The sequence below is a fragment of the Psammomys obesus genome, unplaced genomic scaffold (genome assembly GCF_907164565.1).
Source record: "Psammomys obesus unplaced genomic scaffold, mPsaObe1.curated_primary_1811, whole genome shotgun sequence".
Classification (NCBI taxonomy): Eukaryota; Metazoa; Chordata; class Mammalia; order Rodentia; family Muridae; genus Psammomys; species Psammomys obesus.
The window spans coordinates 25,853,459-25,874,235 of NW_026593286.1; the positions used below are offsets into that span (position 1 = coordinate 25,853,459).

Here is a 20,777-nt window from a genome sequence, read left to right on the forward strand (position 1 = left end):
ATTATATTTCATATATTTTATATAAATACACAGAGGAATAGAAAATATAAACTCTAGAGGCTTCCATAATGTAAAAGTGCCTGCAGTGAAAAAGAGAAGCCAGAAATTCAGCTGTGGGAATGGCCTCAGCTTCCCCTGAGACCTGCGTGTAAAAGAGGGGAGAGGGGTACATCTTGCCTGTGGCATTCCTTGGCAGGTGGAGGCATGCTTCCCAGTGGAGTTAATGAGGTTCTATGGGATCAGAGCTCACGCAGCAGGACAGAATATGGAAGTCTTTTACACGTGTTCTTAATGTTTTAGTATTTCGGTGTGTGTGACTATTATTCCAGAAGTGAGCATTGTGTCGTTGCGTGTTTCTGTGAATGTGCGTCTGTGCTTGTAAGGGAGTATGTGAGTGTGAGCATGCCAGTGTGTTAGCATGCCTATGTTTGAGTATGTGCATGTGTGTGAGTGTATGTGAGTGAGTGTGTGCTATGTGTGCGCACGGAGAGGTGAGTGTCTGCTGAGTAGGTGTATGAATGGTTGAAAGTGATTGCATGTGATTGTATATATTTTTGTACGAATCTGACATGTGTATGTGTGTGCGTGTGTGTGTGTGTGTGTGTATGTTTTGTCTATGTGTGCCTATTTGTGCATGTGTGCATGTGAACATGCATGCGCATGTGTCGTGTGTACACATGCATGTGTTTGCATGTATATGTGTGATGTATGTATGGGCAGCATATGCATGGCTGGTGTATGAACAGGTGTGGACCAGATGAGAATTGTGAGGGTATTGCTCTGTGTCACTCTCTGCATCACTTGCTCGAGACGGTTTCTGACGGGAGCTGCAGCCAGCCGGCTGGCCAACGCCCCGGTCGGTGGTCCTCCTGCGTCCCTACCTAGCAGCTCTGGGGTTATAGGTGTGCACAGGCACACTCAGATTTTTATGTGGGTGTTGGGGGTCTGAACTGGGGTTCTCAAGCTTGTGCAGCAAGTGATCTTACTCACTGAGCCATCTACCCAGCTCCCATACCTTTACTTCTTTGAACGGGACTGCGTGTGATGTATGACCAAGAAAGCTTTCATCATAGACAGAAAACCATGATCCCAAACAAGAGAATAGGTGTAGGAAGGCTTTCAGGGTAAAAACAGCCATTACGTGTTCAATCAATCTGTGATAAGACAATTCATGGGGGACTATAGTGAGAAAACTGGGCAAAAACTAAATACTTTATCAGCACATAGTAATGTACGCTGGAATTCTCCTTTCTGTGAAGTCCTTGAGCTGGTTCCATTTCTCTGGGGCATGTGAGCTGTTGCCTCCCTCCCCCACACTCTACTGTTTACAGATTGGACAGGAAGTGAGTCGTGACTAACCTTGTACCCCGCAGTTACAGTATCGTCCTGTTACTCCGTACCCAGCGACAGCAGGAAAAACAGAAGCAGAGAGTGCAGAATGAATCCCAACGGTTCTGCAGAACTAAATGATGGCCACCGCATTCCTGTGCTTGGCTTTGGAACCTTTGCCCCAGAGGAGGTAAGGGTAGTTCATAGCTCTGTCTTTACTTTCAGCTTCAGCCTGGAATAGGCCTGCTTCTAGCTGGGTGCAAAAGAGAAAACTCAATATCCGCCCTCACTGCATAAATGATAATCACATGTATGTCATGTCTTTGTGAGACGTTTTCATGTTTTTTTTTTTTTGAGAGATGTCTATTCAGATCACTTCTCCTCTATGTAATTAATTTTGTTACAGAGTTTTCTGAGTTCTCCATGTACCCTGGATAGTAATCACTTTCCAGACAACACATTATTTTCGCATCTCTGTGGTCAGAATACCTCATAGAAACCAAAGAAGGGATTGGTGTTCCGATGTTTTTGGGTTTGGCTTATGGTTCCTGAGCTTCAGTCTGCTGTGGCCAGCTTTGACTGAACAGAACATCAAGGTGGTGGTGATGATAGTGCATGCGGAAGTGGCTGCTTTTCTTTCCCTGGAAGAGAAGCAGGGAGAAGAGAAGCAAAGGAAGGAGCTAGGGCAAGATAACAGTCCCAGGACAGAAAGATGGAGCTAGGGCAGGAGAGCAGTCCAAGGACACAAAGACAGGCTCCTAGCCTCTACTTCCCTCAAAATGATCACACTCCTGCTTTCCATCCCACCACACAGGAAAGTGAAATCAAGGGATTAGCCCAACGATCTTGTCAGAGTCCTCTTGATCTAACTACCTCTGCAGATGCCAACATGATGTACCCAGAACTGTGTTTCAGTAATTCCTTGGAGTTTTATTCCTTAAAAAACAAACAAACAAACAAACAAAAACCAATCCAAATCAAGTCAGAAAAGTGAACCCGAGTAGACAGATGGCTGGCAATGATTTTTCTTTTAATCTGGAGATTATTCCTCCACTCTCTTATTCCATTCGCTGCAAACAAAAACTACACAAAGACCCACAGGCAAGTAAAGAATGCTTCCAGTGGGAGAAATAGTTTTCTCCAGGCAAGAGAACACTGGTTGGTTATACGATGTCAAGTGGTCAGCCCTGACTACATATGTGCAAGTAATATTATACGGTCTGAGCAGTTGTATTTAGGAATATATGCATAAACATATACACATAGTCATGTAATGACAATTAATGAAGAAAGAAGTATCCAGCTGAAAGAGAGCAAGTAAGGGTATGTGGGAGGCTTGGGGGGAGGAAGAAATGTTGAAACAATGTTGTAATCTCAAAATTTTTAAAAATTATAAGAATATGCATTTTAACCTTATCATCGAAAAGGTAAAAAAAAAAGTGCTTCTGCATTATTCTGTGTATGTATTTTAGTTTCTGTGTTCTGTACTTTGAGGACATGTCTTAAAGATGGTTCCCTATGCTAATGATTTGAAGGATTTACTTTGTGCTTTCTTCTTTTGGTGTCACTGTTTCAGGGTAACTACAATGCTGCTTTGGTTGCTATGGCTTGGTAGCAGGTCTTGAAATTCAAACTACAATGAGAAAATGGTTTATCTTGGAATGGCTGTTACAAAAGGATAGCAAAGAGCAAACATTAATGGGGATGCAAAAAAAGAGAGAGAGAAAACAGGACTCCCATACACTGCTGACAGGAATGTAAATTAATACAAACACTAAAGAAAACAATATAGAAATTTCTTAAAACAGAACTTTTGCATGCTCTACCCATAACGTCCTTCATCTATACAAAGGAAATAAAGTTGACATGCTGGTGTGGTTCATGCAGCCCTGTTACAGGTTCAGGAACAGCTGCTCACTGACCACTCAGACACCAGACTCAAATCAACAGAGGTTTATTGAACACTAAACAGAAACTGACCGGTCAGGGCCATAATCTGGACTCGGAAGCTAGACTATGACATTGATCTGCTTCTAAAGCAGTTTTTTTGTTTGTTTGTTTGTTTGTTTTTTGTAGGGAAAAAAAGTAACCAGGTAACAACTAGGTAATGAAACTGTAACTAGGTATAGGAAACAAACCACAAGTAGGTGACAATGACATAACAAAAACACAACCAGGTATCCAGGTGTAGGAAGCAACGTTACATTATTTTGGCTAGACAAAGCATTTCTAACTGACCTTTAATTTGATTGGTTCTGCAGTTGGCAGACTTGATAGTGTCAAGGTAACAAAGTATACAAAGTTTGAGAAATGAAAACATAGAGACATAATCAAAATGGAGACTTGGAGGCAAAATGGCTTCCGATATGCTAAAGGATACAACAGGAGTCATAAGTATGCTAAGAACCGAAGCAGGTCTCAACAGAGGGCCTATAGAGTTTAACAGGTTACAACAGCCCCATTAGTAACAATTATGAGTTCAATTTAGGTGTGGTGTCCATCAAGCCAAGAATGAATAAGATGTTGAACACACACACACACAAAGTGAAGCATTTGTTCTGCCACAAAGAATTAAGTTTGTCATTTTTATAGAGAACATGAAATAGAGGATTTTTTAAAAAAACAGTAAGTCAGACACAAAAACCAAATACTACATGTATCAAAGCAAATCTCAAAATACTCCTTTCGATTGCTCTTCTAGGTTCCCAAGAGTCTGGTTAAGGAGGCTACCAAAATAGCTATAGGTGCTGGCTTCCGCCATATTGATTCAGCTTATTTCTACCAAAATGAGGAGGAGGTGGGGCTAGCTATTCGAAGCAAGATTGCTGACGGCACTGTGAAGAGAGAAGATATATTCTACACTTCAAAGGTATTGCATGTGTATGGTGTGCTGGCGTGCAAATGAATGACATTGGTGTGGTAACATTTGCATGGTTTGCTCATTAGTCAAACGAGGCATATTGGTCCATTTTTTTTAAAATTACATATATTCAACCAGTGTTGAAAACAGAGGAAGGTGGCAAATCTCTCTTTCCTTACCATGGTTTGAATTTGTACATTTAGTGCAAAATAATTTTGTTTTCTAAAGTCTTACCTGAAAGCAGTATGATTTGTCATGAACAGAAACATGATAAGACTGTTTTCCTAATCTATTGGGTGACTATTATTTCTTTTTGTTTATTTGTTTTTGTTTGGTTTGGTTTTGTGAGGCAGGATTTCTCTATGTAGGATTGACTGTCCTGAACTCGCTTTATAGACCAGGCTGGCCTCGAACTCACAAAGATCCATCCCGAGTGCTGGGATTAAGGGTATGTGCCAACATGTCCAACTTTCTTAAGAATCTTGACTTACTTTTTTTTTTTTTGGTTTTCAAGACAGGGTTTCTTTGTGTAGTCCTGGCTGTTCTGGACTTGCTTTGTAGACCAGGGTGGCCTCAAACTCACACAGATCCACATGCCTCTGCCTCCCAAATACTGAGATTAAAGGCATATGTCACCACACCCAGCTCTGAGAATCTCATAAAACACTGCTAGTCTTGTATTGCATCTAATATATATTACAATATCAGGAATATATGTAAATAAAAGAAATATTATGTAAATAATATTTATGTAAATGAACAAAATATTAACTCTTTCTCAGTGAATGAATGGATGAAGGAATAAGATAGAAGCTTCCTTTGAAGGGGAACAGGGACTGTCCCTGATATGAACTCAGTGGCTGGCTCTTTGACCTCCCCAAACCCCGTGGGAGGAACAGCCTAGCTAGGCCACAGAGGAGAACATTGCAGCCAGTCCTGGGGAGACCTGATAAGCTAGGGTCAGACAGAAGGGGAGGAGGACCTTCCCTATCAGTAGACTTAGAGAGGGGCTGGGAGGAAATGAGGGCGAGAGGGTGGGATTGGGAGGGAAGGAAGGAAGGGGCTACAGCTGGGATACAAAGTAAAAAAACTGTAATGAATATAAAAAAATAAAAACTTAATTAAAAAAAGAAGCCTCCTTTGTAAACTCTTGTGAGATATAACTCACAAAGTTATATTATATAATAACAATCAAGCTATTATATCCAATTTTATACAAGTATTCATAATTTCCTTCCATTGTCTATAGTTTACTAATAAAACCGAAATATGTATCAGACTTGATATTAATAGATTAGGCAAAGGAAAACTTACAACTGGACAGAGTATTTTTGCTCTGTAGTCATCAGTTTCTGACTAGTTGAAAAAGTCTCAGTTTTTACTTTCTAACATTTGCAGCTTCCCTCCATATGTCATAGACCAGAGCTAGTCCAGCCTTGTTTGGAAGAGTCACTGAAAAAGCTTCAGCTGGATTATGTTGACCTCTATCTCATTCATTTCCCAGTATCATTGAAGGTAAGCAACCAGCAGCTTCATTCTTACATTGTCTCTGTGGTCGGCATGACCATTAATTTCATTGATGGTTTATATAGGCAGATTGATAGAAATTTCATGCATGTTTCATGGAAATGATTCAGGATAATTCTTGTGAAAAACAAGGAACCCAAATCATGCTAGATTGATGTATTTGGAAAGGTCTTTAGAAATGTGTCTGCTTATTATTTAAAACAAAACAAAACAAAACAAAAAAACCCACAAAAAAAAAACCATTACTACAGGTTTGTCTTTTGTTCTAATTTTCCCCCACTGGTAGCAAATAATGGCTTGTTCAGGGTTCATGGTTGCTTACATTCAGTGTTTTATCTATGTCTTCCAGCATAAAAATTAGTCTTGAGAACAACCTTGATTGTGGGCTCATTTTAATTTTAGTCATTTGGTTTTAAGTTAATCTCTTTACTTTTGATATTTTTGAGATGGTCTGGCTTTGAACTTGCTATACAGCTAAAGCTGACATTGAATCGAGATTCTTTTGCCTCCATATGCTAGGATTACAGGAAGGCACTCTCATGTTCACTGGCCTGTTGTTTTTTGTTTTGTTTTTTTGTGGTTTTTTTTTTTTTTTTGCTTTTTTTTTTGTTTGCTTTCTGACATCTGACAACTGCACAAACATGGGTAAGTGGCAGGAACAGGAGCATTTTAATGAATAAAGCGGCACCTCCTGGATATGAGTGCTGTATTAGCAATCATACATTCTTATTTTTGAACTCGTCCTAGCTATGTTGACATTCTGGCTTCAGCGGGAGCTTTTGATCATTATTTTCAACCATCTGAGTCCTGGAATGACAGGTGTGTACCAACACACCTGTAACATGCTGAATGGTTTTGAACTTTGTCTTTTAATTGGCTGGTTTCCAGCGGCTCCTTAAAATCCATGACTTTATTTTCTTATCTGTAAATGCCAATAGGAATAATATTGCATAACTGACAGAGAAGCAAAGCAGCTTGCATGAACTGATATAGTGCCTGGAACACGGCCAATAGTTGGTAAATGTGTGTGTGTTAATATTTGTGAAATAATATGTAACAAGACAAATGATACATCTTGCTCCATGTCTAGCAATAATGGAAATTGTACCCATCTTGATATCGTTTAGTCAACAACAACAACAAAATTACATTTGACTACTGATATCTCCCATGATTCAGTCCCCTTTGTATGGTCCTTGACATACTGGACTAAGAATAATAATAAAAAAGAGCAAAAGAAAAGAAAACCTTACAATTAAACACAGGATTACAGATGTAAGCCATGAAATGTTGCTTTTTGAGAGACATTACTTGACCTAATTTGCTCATTAGGATGATTAATCTTATGACCTGGAAAACAGATTCCTCAGTAAACACATGATATGCTCTGAAAAGAATCCACATTCCAAAGAATTAGTGGGCCACACTTTCTAGTTGGGCCCAGGACTTGTCTGTATTTTCCTTGTCTACCATTTTTGAAAGGGCTGCAAATGGAACTTCCCACCCTTAGGCATTTCTGTGAGTTCCAGAATCTACAGCTGAGAGTTTCCTGCTGTTGATTTTTTTTTCTGACTTAATTATCTTTGAATTTAGAGGAATTTAATCTAAAGAGTCTCTCTGACACCTGTGTCCTGTCTATAATCCCGTTACCATGTTTTCTTTGTTCTTAGTTCATACTCCTTATAACTGAAAAAACAAAGTCCATAGACTCAGTATTTATTTGTTTTTTCTTTTGCTTATTGTTGAGACAAGCTCTCACATAGCTCATCAAGAGGTGAAGGATGACCTGGAATTTCACATCCTTCTATCTCTCTCCCCTGTGATCTGGAATTACAGCCATGTGCACCATGCTTGGCATATACAGTGTTGGGCATTGAACCTAAGGCCTTGTGCACACTATTTCAAACTCTCTACTTACCCGGTAAGCTGTACGCTCAGTTCAATGTTGGACAATGTTTAGCTGCCATGTCTACCCTTTGACCTTTGATATGCTTAGGTAAATTAACACTGGCGGGAGCACTGATTCTGTAAGCATGTCAAGACAGTGATTGCTTATTTGCTGAGGATCATGACCATGTAACTACTGACTTTCTCAGTGGCAGGGAGACGTTTCTCCAAGGGAAATCACAGCGGTAAGGCAAGTCAAAAAGACCTAGGGAAATGTTGTGAATTAACACGTGTAATGGATGTGAGAGAGTGAAAGAAATCTGTCACCTTAAATATTCCTTACAACTTCATTTGCAAAATCTTTTGCAAATATAAACTAGTTTGTGGAGGAGCCCTCTATATTGTGTATACATTGCTCTGGGACAGCCATGAAATCGGTGAGATGTTTATAATGGCTGCTTCTATTCTAGCCAGGCAATGGTCTTCACCCAACCGATGAAAACGGGCAATTATTATTCGACACAGTGGATCTCCGTGACACATGGGAGGTAAGAACTTGGGATAAAGAACACTGGGGAAGTTAAGGGAGGGGAGTCAGATCTCAGCTTCACAGGTGAGAGTCAGATATGCCCAGTTAGATCAAGAAATGCATATCTTTACTAGGGCTATTTTGCTACCGTGAGGAGTAAGGTATCATTGCAATGCACTGAAGACAAGCGGAAAAGCGTTGGGGGAGAAGTATCTTCCCCTCTGTGAGATCATTTCTCTGCTCCCTCTGGAGAACAAGGGCGTTCTTTCTGCCATTATCTTCTGCCCATCTTTAAAGCTGGTTTCCCTCTTCTTGACAACGAGTGCAGTTAGCTTTAGTCTCCTTTCTCATTGTCCTTTCTAGAAATACACCACTGTATTTGTAACCATCTACAGTCTTCACAAGTTAGTCTTTTCCACCTTCCCTCTGCTCCAGGCCATGGAGAAGTGTAAGGATGCAGGGTTGGCAAAGTCCATTGGGGTATCCAACTTCAACCGCAGGCAACTGGAGATGATCCTGAACAAGCCGGGGCTCAAGTACAAGCCTGTGTGCAATCAGGTGAGTGCCCTCAGCTTCCTTTCCTTCTGCTCTTCTCTCCTTCCCTGCTTTATTACTGTCCACGCATCCTCTTCCCTTATTATCTAAACTTCGTGGAGCAGAGGACAGTAACTGTACGTCAGCTTAGGAAAGTCTTAGTGGAAAAGGTTGGCGAGGCACAGTGCCTCTGTGTGTGCAAGCATTTGGAAATGGGAAAGCAGCCAAGGAGAGCTTCACTGACTAATTATGAAGAATAAAGAGTGAAGGAGTCAGTGCAGGGATGAAGTGATGGCTCAGTGGCCGAGAACACTGCCTTCTCCTCCAGAGGACCCCAGTATGGTTCCCAGCACCCAATGGCACCTCACAACTCCATTTCCAGAAGGTCTGACTTCCTCTTCTGGCTTCCTCTGTATGAAGTTAATTTTAAGTTTGCCGAGTGAGTTTTATAATGTCCCTTCTGTTCTCTTTACAGAACAAGTTGAGGAGCAATAGTGTTAGGGTCTTGTCCTTAGGTGCCGTCTATTGCTGCAATAAAGACCATGGCCAAAAGAAACTTGGGGAATAAAGTGCTTATTTCTTCTTAGTTTATAGTCTACCACTGTAAGAAGTCAGGGCGGGAACTCAAGCAGAAACCATCAGTGAAGACTAGTCACTGGCTTGCACCCATGGCTTGCTCAGCCTGCTTCCTTACACACTCCAGGACCACCTGCCCAGTGCTGGTGTCTCCTCAGTGAGCTGGGCCCTTGCACATCAGTCATTAATCAAGATTCGACTACAGGCAATCTGATGGAGGCATTTTCTCAACTGAGGCTATCCTTCCTAGATAACTCTAGCTTGTGTCAAGTTGACAAAAAGATAGCCTGGACACCTCCCCTCACCCCCACGCCTCATTTATTTTTCTCTCATACAATACATACTTACTGCAACCAGTGATACCAATTGAACACGGCATAACAAAATACAATAAGACTAGACACAAGCCCTATCAAGGCTGCACGAGGCAACCCAGTAGGAGGAAAGAGTCTCAGGGGTAGCAAAAGAGTAAAAAACACCCCCACTCTCACTGTTAGGAGTCCCACAAAAAAAACCCAACCCAAACAACCACGGCATGTAATCAGAGGCCCTACCACAGACCCATGAAGGCTCCACGATCGCTACTTCAGTCTCTGCAAGCCTCTGTGAGCCCTGCTTAGTGGATTCTGTGGGCAATGTTCTCCTGGCACCCTTGACCCCTCTTGCACAGGGTTCCCTGAGCTCCACCTAACATTTTGGTGTAGGTCTCTGCATCTGCTCTCAACATCTCTGAGGACGACTGGGCTACGCATTAATCTGATCTATGAGTGTATCAGAATATCAGTAAGAAACATTTCGTTGATTTTGTTTTTGGTCAGTTGTGGACGTGGTAGAAATCAGTAGCGAACCCATCTGGGCCTAGGTTTCTCCTTGTTTGTTTTAGCTGGAAGGCTGTTATTGCTTCTGTCGAGTTGTCTCCGTGTTGTGACTTTATTTAGGTAAGACGTGATTCATGCCTAGGGATTTGCCTACTTCTAGACTCTCCAGTTTTTTAGGATGTAATTTTTCAAAGTATGCTGTAACAATCCTCCAGATTTTGTTGTAGTTTATTATAACTAACTCCTTGTCTATCACCTATAATTTTAGTAATTTAGTCCCTCTCTCATTCTTTCTCTTCTCTTCTTATTACTCAAGTCAGTATTTTTTTTTAACAGATGTTTTCTTCTGCTTCAGTTATTACTGGCTGGTCAAGCAGTAATTGTCTTGGCAGTGGGGGAGGGGAGGTCATATTAAGATAAATTTTTATGTATTGAAAACCTATTTTCAGTATCTGTTAATATCCTTTTGCCTGATTTAGTTATTTTCCTGGGGTTTTCCAGAAGTTGACTTTTTATTTTAAGAGACTGATTTGATTTTTTTTTTGTAGAATTCTACAGTAAATAAAATTTTGATTAAGAAGTAAAGATGAACTACAGCTATTCCTATTTAATGGGATAAACCTTGTTGTTTCCTTTGTCATCAATGGCCCAAGAGAGGTTTACTATGACAGTCAGCACACGAGGGGATATTTGCGTTCTCAGTCTGTGTGTATGTATCTGTTACTATGTGTCTTCGTTAGGGTTTTATTGCTGTAAAGAGACACCATGACCAAGGCAAGTCTTACAAAAGAGAACATTTCATTGGGGCTGGCTGACAGTTTCCGAGCTTTAGTCCATTAGTCTAGTTATGGGAAGAATAGCAGCGTGCAGGCAGACATGGAGCTGGAGGAGCCATGAAAGAGACTTACATCTTGATCTGAAGGAGGCAGCAGGAGACTGTGATTCCACCCTGGGAGGAACTTGAGCATAGAGAACTCAGAGCCCACAGCTCTCCAGGGTTGCCTCTTCATAGCGCTCAACCGCTTCACTTCTCTTTCTCTTCCATCTCTCTGCTATATCCTTGCACATTGTTAATGTCTTGCACCGAGGGCAGGCCACACCAAGGGCACCTCTGGCTGGCTTCAGCCTGCCTGCCCTGAGGGCCTCTCTGTTTTTACATTTAAAAAGAGGATCGTCACGTGAAGCTGGGTTTTCTATTCAGACTTCAAGTAGTCTAGACTTTTCAATTCATCTTCTTATGAAAACTGTTTTTTGGTGTTTTTTTTGTTTTTGTTTTTTTTTTCCCCATCAACATATGAAGGTTTCTATAATCCAGTATCTTTCTGTCTTGCCCACCTACAGGTAGAATGTCATCCTTATCTCAACCAGAGCAAACTTTTGGATTACTGCAAGTCAAAAGACATTGTTCTGGTTGCCTATGGTGCTCTAGGCTCCCAACGGTGTAAGCCATGGTAATAAAGATTGTAACTAAAGCTGGGCTATGTTGGTGCCTTTAATCTCAGCACTAAGGGAGGCAGGGGTAGGGAAATCTCTGTGAGCCTTATCTACAGAGTGAGTTCCAGGACGGCCAAGACTACTCAGAGAAACCCTGTCTCAAAATAAGAAAATTAAAAAAAAAAAAAAAAAGGATTTTAACTAAATCATACATACGACTCATATAAAATCATTTCAGTATTGCAATTCTGAGTTTTCTGGAATTAACTCAGCAGTCTTACGGTGGGGGGAGAATCAACGCCTGAAAAGATTCCAGCGGGTGCTAGCCTTACCGGGTTAGGGTCATATTTAGGGTCCTGGGTCTGGAGTGGGCACACCCATATGTTTTGTAAGCCTCCTAACACATCAGATCGTGACGTCAAGCAGTCACTATTCCCTTCTTTTCAGGATAAATGAGAATGCCCCCTATCTCTTGGAAGACCCCGTTCTTTGTGCCATGGCGGAAAAGCACAAGCAAACTGCAGCTCTAATTTCCCTCCGGTATCTGCTGCAGCGTGGGATTGTGACTCTCGCCAAGAGTTTCAATGAGAAGCGGATCAAGGAGAACATGAAGGTGAAGAGCAGGCTGTGGGCATCAAGGCTCCTGCACAGTGTCTGTCTGAAGGCCTTTTTGTGAGCTCATCCGTGTTGAGTGACCGTCCTTCGTGTTTCCCTGGGCATGTTGTGCTTCATGCGCCTGCGCGAACTTTTTTTTTTTTTTTTTTTTTTTTCTCTCTCTCTACAGTACCACTCCGTTGTCATGGCTCCATTGTCCAGATGCTTGGACAATCTTCTCATGTCTAGGCTTAAAACTGCCGCATTAGCGTGTTTTCATGCTCTGGGGGGGTCGTTGTAAATTGCAGTCCAGGCAAAACTGGAGCGATGGGGAGAAAGATACCTTCTAATGCTGGGAAGACTTGCAGGTTGTTTTACAAAAGCGTGCATCCGCGGAGACTAAAAGAACAGGGGGGCAGTGTGTGGGGGTGGGGTACCTTTGTCGTCCTCCTACCACATTTATATGCGCTGAATGGTTGCTTTTCAGATTCAGTAATTGTGGGAGCATCTTCTCCGTGACTTGCCCATGTTTTCATTAGTCTCGGGATATATTTTTTAAATCACTAAGATCTCTTCCTTACTGCGGTCACACCGTTCATAATTTTACCTTGTGGTCAGTGAGTATTATGTCTTTCCTATATGGGAAGCGAAATGGATTTGCTACATTATATAGCAGTTATGATTTTTTTTTTTCCCAACTGGTCTTGACTTCAATGGAAGTTTTTGAGTACTATGCAAAATAAGGATAAATATAAAGAAAGATGTATGTTTAAATAACATGTAAAGGTTTTTAGCAATATAAATTACCACCTTCCTTTCAGCCCATGTATTTACTTTCCTCTACTGTGATGATTTTATTAGAAAATCAGTGTTTGATTTGTTACTCTCAGTTTTAATACTGGACATTGACCCTAGAGCCTTACACATGCCAGGTAAATTCTGCTACTGAGCGATGTCACCTAGCTTGTTTTCTTCCTCTCTTCCTTCCTTCCTTCCTTCCTTCCTTCCTTCCTTCCTTCCTTCTTTCTTTCTTTCTTTCTTCCTTTCTTTCTTTGCTTTTTACTTAAATGCATTGGCTATTCTTGACTGCCTCTGGGCAGATAAAACTTAGAATAACTTTCTCCCTCCCAACACTGCTTCACTACATTGAAACATGGTCTAATCTTTTAGACTGTTAAGCTCTTTAATACAATTTTGGTATAAATTTCTAATTTTAGATCATCTTTTAATATTATTAAATACATTTTCACTTCATTCATTTTTGATATGCGTTCTGTCAGATTGAGCTTAATAGCTTTGGCAATATTCATTTTGCTTAGATAATGCTCAAATTTACAGAAAGGTTAGTGAAAAATAATAAATTGATACCTTTTACCTAGATTCATCAGCTAATAAAGTATGGATACTTTTTTTTCTTTACTGTTTCTATTTCTTTCTCTTTTTTAAAAAAAGTATGTATTTAAGGATCCACTCATTTTTAATAGCTTATTTTATTTCATGTGTTCTGCTTACATGCATATCTGTGTGAGGGTGTCAGATTCCCTGGAACTGGAGTTACAGACAATTGTGAACTGCCATGTGGGTACTGGGAACTGTACCCAGGTCCTCTGGGAGGGCAGCCAGTGCTCTTAACCACTGAGCCATCGCTTTAGCCCCCAGGATCCACTCATTTTAATGGTTTAGTAATTAGTAAAAATCATTTTGATGCTTAAAGTGTTACAAATTTAAACGGGGACATCCTTTTTTGAGGTATCTCCTAAATCCTTTAAACAAAGTATCATTGGTATTTGAGAAATTTCTGATTACATCAGAAAGGGTATTTTTCACATTCTTATTCATTGATTGGATACACAAAGCCAATGGTATCCATGAAAATTATTGCTACCTCATATATTTTAAAAAGTGGCCATTAGATTCCTCTAGATCTGACATGAAATTCATCCTGTGTTTTTCACATAAAACAGCTGTTTCTTCTCCAGTCTGCTTTGAGTTCTGATTTTTGCCTGTCGTATTGTGACGTTTAAATATATTATACATAGTAATATATTTGCATTCAACTTCCACTTGTTATTTATTAATCGTTTTATTTGATCTTTGCCAAAAGGCAAGAAGCATTTCATTAATAATTTCAATCCTTTTCGCTGCTGTTATCGTAAAAGTCTTTTGGAATCTGTTATCCCCACACCTTTCAGTCTGATTAGCTTGTGCTTTTCAGGGTGGCGAAGACATGGTCATACTAAAATCAGTCTACTTATGTGACAGGTTTTTGAGTTCCAGTTGTCTGCGGAGGACATGGCAGTTATAGACAGCCTCAACAAAAATTACAGATATGCTCCTGCTGATTTGTGAGTAACCTTGGAAAATTCATCATTCAATTCATTTTCTGACGATGAATTTAATATGGTTGTTAAAAGTTGCCTTAATACTGGACAGTGGGGTCAGTGTGAGACAGGGGCTTTTGGAAACTCTGGTCGCACATCCCCCACAGAGGTCTGATACACTAACAGTGTGCATGCAATCAAGGTTAGATGGCCACACGTGGGCTTCCGTGTTTATTATCCCACAGACAGCCAATATTGCTGACTTTATACCATCATGCAAACCCCTAAATTTGACAACAAGATAGTGGATACGCATTGGGGGACTTTACCATAGTCTGTTTAGAAGGGTCCAAAACTCAAGCTAATCTTTTAAAATAAATTACTTTTATCACTTTATATATGTGTTGTTTTCAAGTGAAGAGACCTACAAACTACATAATGAGTCTCTTGGACATGAAAGTGTATCTCCGAATTCTAGCCTTTTCATTTCTGCATTAAACATAGCGTGTTATATATGATGGACAAGGAGTTAAAGCTTAATGAGTGAATTTGATATTACTAGCACTAAACCGTAAATACCTACAGAGAGCCAGAATATATACATATATGTGTATATACATATATGTATATATATCTCACTGGTTCTCAACATGTGGGTCATGCCTCCTTCCACATGAGTTGTATATCAAGTATCCTTCATATAATATATTTACATTATGATTTATAGCAGTAGCAAAATTATAGTTACGAAGTAGTAATGAAATAATTTTGTGGTTGGGGATCACCACATTGTGAGGATCTGTATTAAAGGGTCACAGCATTAGGAAGGCTGAGAAGCACTGGCATATACACACACACATACATACATATTAAGTCACTGTCTGTGGAAATGTTGTCCACAAGTCATACTCCGATTCCATCCTCACTGACTATCTGGAGTGAGAAAGGATGTCGTATTGCTTTGGTAGACCGATGCTGTAGTTGATGAAAAAGAATGAATGTGCACATTTGAATGCCTAAGTTCTGTCACCTTCCAGGCAGGAGAACGACAGTGAAATGATTTAGTTCTGACTAACAAATCTTTACTGTGCAGTCGGAAGACGGATCATTCTCCGTAACGTCTGAGCCTGTTCTGTGCATTTTCTTTCTCACTTCAGTACTGCTGCCCACCCCGATTATCCATATTCGGATGAATATTGACATGGGAACCTTCGTCATGACCTCATCCTGAAGGGAGCATTGTGGGACACGCTGTAGATACTGATGGACGTCACCTCTGGTCAATGCTGCGTGCCAACCCACACTCAGCCGGATGGAGAGGGGTGGCCATGGGGTTTCTGTGAGACTTTGAAGCCAATAAAGTTTTGGTCTATGAGGTACGTGTAAAGCACAGTGCCGCCTTTCTTTGTGTGACTTGTTTCTGTCTGACTCACTAAGGTCCAAGCTCAAATGTACCTGCCTTTGAGTGTTGAGAAGGAAGGGTGTGGATAACCAACCCAAAAGGATGACCAGGCAGTAAATCCTTCCAGTTGGGTGAATGGAATTGAGGTGAGGGGAACTGAACAATTATCAGCTTGAGCTATGTGGCTAAATTTACAAGTTTATCATACAGATAAAAGAGAACTTTCCTTCCAGAGTTGAGGGTTAAACCTAGTATCTTTCAGTGAATAAAGGGAATAGTACCAACTCTGCTGGGTATTGGTTGAGAGGCTGGAAACCAAATTAACGGACGGATGAAAAGCTCCTGAATACTTGTTCTGTGCCCAGCTTTCTTAGTTTTAAAACAGACTTGAATTTGATATGGATTCTTTTCCAGCGTCTTTACTGATCATTATTATTGTGTGTGACGTGTGTGACTGTGCGGACGTGCAGGCAACAGTACATGTGGTGGCCAGAGGACAACCTTTCAGCACTGTCTCCTCCCACTATGTGTCCTGGGGATTGAACTCTGGTCATCAGCCGTGCATGACGAACTCTCCTCCCAGCCGAGCCATCTTGCCAGCTCCCTTTCAAATATCTTTAAAACGAGACAAGTATACTTATACATATGGAACACAAAACGATCTCAAAGCCATTGAGTATTAATGAGACATTACTATTTAAAAGGTAAACAATACATTTAAGACAAATTCTCCAAACTTAAACCTTTTGAAAACAGCGCATGGGACATAGCAGGACACTTTCAAAAGCCATTAGCCTTTCGCAGTCCCTTTTACAAAATCACACAATCATTTTGGATAAATTTAGGAGTGTAGCGTTTCTCAGCGAGGGAGGTTTGAGGCCCTAAAGCTTCGTTGCAGATGTCATTTTTGCAAAGAGTGAGACAGTCTCTTGAGCACTGGTCAAAGACATTGGAAGCGTGTCATTATGTGACACACTTCCCTGAGAACGGCACCGTTGTCGGAAGCACATGCAGACCACTAGGTGGCGGTAGAAGTCTTAGATTAGGCAAACCTCCACACGTATTTCCTGCTGGAGGAAGCAAGGAAGCCAGTGGCTAGCCCTGGCTAGTTGGGGCTGGAGAGGTGGCTGCTTTTCCAGAGGACCCGGGGTTCGATTCCCAGAGCACCCAAATGAGCATGGCAGCTCACAACTGTCTGCAACTCCAAAATCTGACACGGACAAAAAGCAGGCAAAAAGCCAGTGCACATAAAATAATAATAATAATAATAATAATTTAAAAAAACTGACAAGCCATGGGTGAATGTGTTACACCTGGAAACTTCATGCTCATCCTGCTTCTTATGTGGTGTGGATTGGACAAATCAGGGTTTATGAGAGAAAGGCTTTGCTACATAGAGAGTATGTTACAGCTTTGCTACATAACATCATGGCTAAAACGGTCCACCTGGTGGATGTCAGCGCCATTACTAGCAATTGGTACAACTGGTATACCTGGGAAATGAATATAAATCAAGGAGAGCTGGCAGCTGGGACCCGTGTGGGGAGGACACTTGTAGCGCAGAGTGAGAGCAAATTAAACGCAGAGCCGTCACATTCAAATGAAGCATAGTAAAGACAGTAACAATGATGGCTTGAATCAGAGAGCTAGGTGTCCCAATTTGGTGATTGGGAACCATGGAACAAGTCCATCACATATGGGAAAGGGTCCAGGTTCTGGATAATGACATAGTGGAACTGCAGACTGAGGTAGTTCCACGACTCATTCTTTAACAGTCTTTGAGTGGGTGGTGACATTACTTTCACCCTTTGTGATAGCCAGTTCTGGAAATGTTAAGAGGAGTAGAATAGGGCCTTTCCTCAGAGTCTGAGCCATAACTGAGGTCAAATGAGCTTAATGTGAAGAGCTGTAGAGACACAGGACAGGAAACATGTGGATTCACTCTGGTTAGCTAAGACTTCTGAGCTGGGCTCTGTGGCACACACCTGTGATCTGGGAAGCAGAGGCAGGTGGATCTCTCTGAGTTCCAGGCCAGCCTGGTCTACAGATCAAGTCCAGGGCATCCCAGGCTACACAGAAAAACCCTGTCTCAAAACAAAAACAAAAACAAACAAACAAAGATTCTGGAGGGAGACTTTCAATTTCACCATAAGATGACATTTGAGATGTGTTATGAAATACGGGGGTGAGCAGTGGCTGTGGAGGCAGAGCAGGGAAGACACTGGAGAGGTAGGTCGGAACAGAGTGACAAGAACTTTTAGATAATGGTACCCATGGAAGGCCTCTAGCCGAGCAGTGGTATCCTTGGAACCATTCCTCCTTAAGGACAAAGAACTGGTAAATAGGATGGCCAAAGCTGGAGATCCAGGGAGCTGGAGAGCATTTCTAGAGAATCAGGCCAACTTCAGCAGCATTTTCTCTGTTCAAAGTGTGGCTTTCGCAGGGTGTTGGTGGTGCATGCCTTTAATCCCAGCACTAGGGAGGCAGAAGCAGGTGGACCTCTGTGAATGCAAGGCCAGCCTGGTCTACAAAGTGAGTTCCAGGACTGTCACACAGCTGTTACACAGAGAAACACTGTCTTGAAAAAACAAAATGAAATAAAAACACAAACAAACAAAAAATGGAGGGTGGAGGCCTGGCTCTCACTCCCGCCTCAGATTCTCAGGAAATGAGGTGTAGGGTGGCCGGTCTTCTCACACGTGTGAATAACTAAAACTGCACACTCATGCTAACTGTTCCTTTCCACTCTGGCTCTAGCTCTTTCCTAAACGCTCTTAAACCACCACACCACACAGGGCAAGTAAAACTTCCTCAGTTAAATTTCTCATGATTAGAAGAAATGAAGAGACATTTAAAATCCATACCCAGAGCTGTAGAGATGGCTCAGTGGTTAAAAAATTGGCTGCTCTTCTGTAATGCCAGGATCACGGGACCCTCAGAGACCACCAGGAGACAACTCGATGCGATAGCAAGAGAGCTTTATTACGAGAGTGATCGAACTCAGGACCCAAGTCTCAGTGACGCAGCAGTAGAGAAGTGGGATTCTGAGCCTTGAGTGAGCAGGGTTTTTAAGGGAAAAGTCTGTGAGCATGGGGTTTCCATGACAGCAAGCAGGGGGTGTACATGTTTCCATGAGAGAAAGCAGGAGGGATGCATACCTTGATGTTACAGAATTGGGTAAAAGCCATAGGGGAGAGGTGACCGTTTACATAATCACAATTGCCAGGGAGATTGTCTCTATTTTTCACTAAACATTTATTCTGTGAGTTTTCCTGGAGGCTGTTGCTAGGAGAGGTAACTTTGTTTTCTGCCAGGTGCACATTCTGTGATATTTCCTGGTACCTGAGTTCAGCTCCTGGTCAAGATGGCTCCTTATTTCAAAATGGAGTCACCCAGGCTAACTTAAACTCTTCACTTCCGGTGACCCAGGTTCGAGTCTCAGCACCCATATGGAGGCTTACAACCATCTGGAACTCTAGTCCCAGGGGATCTAATGCCCCCTTCTGACCTCCATAAGCACCAGGAATACACAGTACACAGACAATACATGCAGGCAAAACACCCATATACATAAAATAAAAGTAAATAAATAAATTTTAAATGATTAAATAAAAACAAAACCCACAACACATAGCTTGGTAATTACTGGTTTCTCACCAACCAACCAGCAGGCTGGAAGAAAGTTAGAGTAAGTTCTCTGAGGCCCTTCATGCAAGTTGGCTGACACAGTCACCACGCATGTTTACAACACAGCACAGACCTTAGAGACAGTAAGTACTCAACACACACAGGCTCCTTTTGCTGCGGTTCTATCTATTGCAGTGTCTTGTGTATTGTGTGGCGTGTCGTTGTCTAGTCAATGCAGTGTTCTTCCATTTCACAAACCAGAACTGAACTTTCCTGTAGTTTCAATGCGCTACAAATAACCGCTTTGATGTTTAAAAGAATTTGCTCAGTTCTGCAGTTTTGGTTTCCATCACAATAAGAAAAAAAAAAAAAAGACAGCATTGTTGGTTTTTCTCCCTGGAAACAGAGAATGAAGGCTTGCTAGGATTTGGGTGTGATGTGGTCCCCAGATGGCTCACTATGGGAGGGTTGGCCACCGCTTGGTGATGCTGTTTGGGTACAGTCTAGGCGCTAGAGAAGGTGCCCTACCTGGAGAAAGTAAATCTCGGGGGGTTGGGGTGAGGGTGCATACTGTTTGGGGTTGCTCTCTGTTCTCTCTTTGCGTCCTGTCTCCCTCCCCCCCCCCAGGTGACACACACCTTCCCACCAGGTCAGGACCTAAACTAAACCTCCCTTCCCTTGAGATTTTGTCATAACAGATGCACAGGATATCAAATTCAGCAGCTCTTTTCCCTAAAAACGTGTGACAATTTTGTTCTGTTAAGCGAGTCTTTTACTTTCTCCCACGTCTTTTCAAGTCTTTCTTTTAAACTTTGCATTGCTTTAAAAATCTTTGTTTCGCTTTTAATTGTGTCTGTGTATGTGTGTCTGCACAGGGCTGTGTGCACATAAATGCAGGCATCCATGGAGGGCAAAGGTATCAGACCCCCCTAAAGCTGGAGTCACAGGCTGTGGGAGCTGGGCACTGAACTCAGGTTCCCTACAAGAGCAATACATGCCTTTAACCACTGAGCCATCTCTCCAGCTCATTCATTACATTTTATTTTTATTTATTGTTCTTGTGAGTGCTTATGTGTGCAGGCACACCTGTACATAACACAGCACACATGAGGAGGACAACCTTCAGGGGTCAGTTCTCTCCCTCCATCATGTGGGTTTCAGGGATAAAATTCTGGTCATCAGTCTCCACAACAGGGACCTTAACCTGCTGAGCCATCTTTCCAGCCTTTTTCTCCCCCCTTATTGTTGAAGTCATATTGTTGAAATATATTTTCAACTTTGAAAGGTTTCTAGTGCATATTTTGAGCAAGATTGTGATTTTGATGACATTTTCAGCTAC

The 20,777-nt window shown here is 41.6% G+C and overlaps 1 protein-coding gene across 2 annotated transcripts; it reads left to right on the top strand.

Moving 5' to 3' along the window:
* Positions 1-1,419: 1,419 nt before the first annotated feature.
* On the top strand, positions 1,420-15,801 carry LOC129683738 (aldo-keto reductase family 1 member C23-like protein). 2 transcript variants are annotated; one of them, XM_055616645.1, is made up of 9 exons: positions 1,420-1,519; positions 4,031-4,198; positions 5,588-5,704; positions 8,074-8,151; positions 8,568-8,690; positions 11,402-11,511; positions 11,942-12,107; positions 14,351-14,433; positions 15,567-15,801. In XM_055616645.1, exons 1-9 carry the CDS (start codon positions 1,439-1,441, stop codon positions 15,607-15,609), a joined length of 969 nt encoding a protein of 322 aa, XP_055472620.1. In that variant the 5' UTR covers positions 1,420-1,438; the 3' UTR covers positions 15,610-15,801. The 2 variants fall into 2 exon arrangements, with proteins under 2 accessions (XP_055472620.1, XP_055472621.1); XM_055616646.1 differs by lacking the exon at positions 5,588-5,704.
* Positions 15,802-20,777: the final 4,976 nt, after the last annotated feature.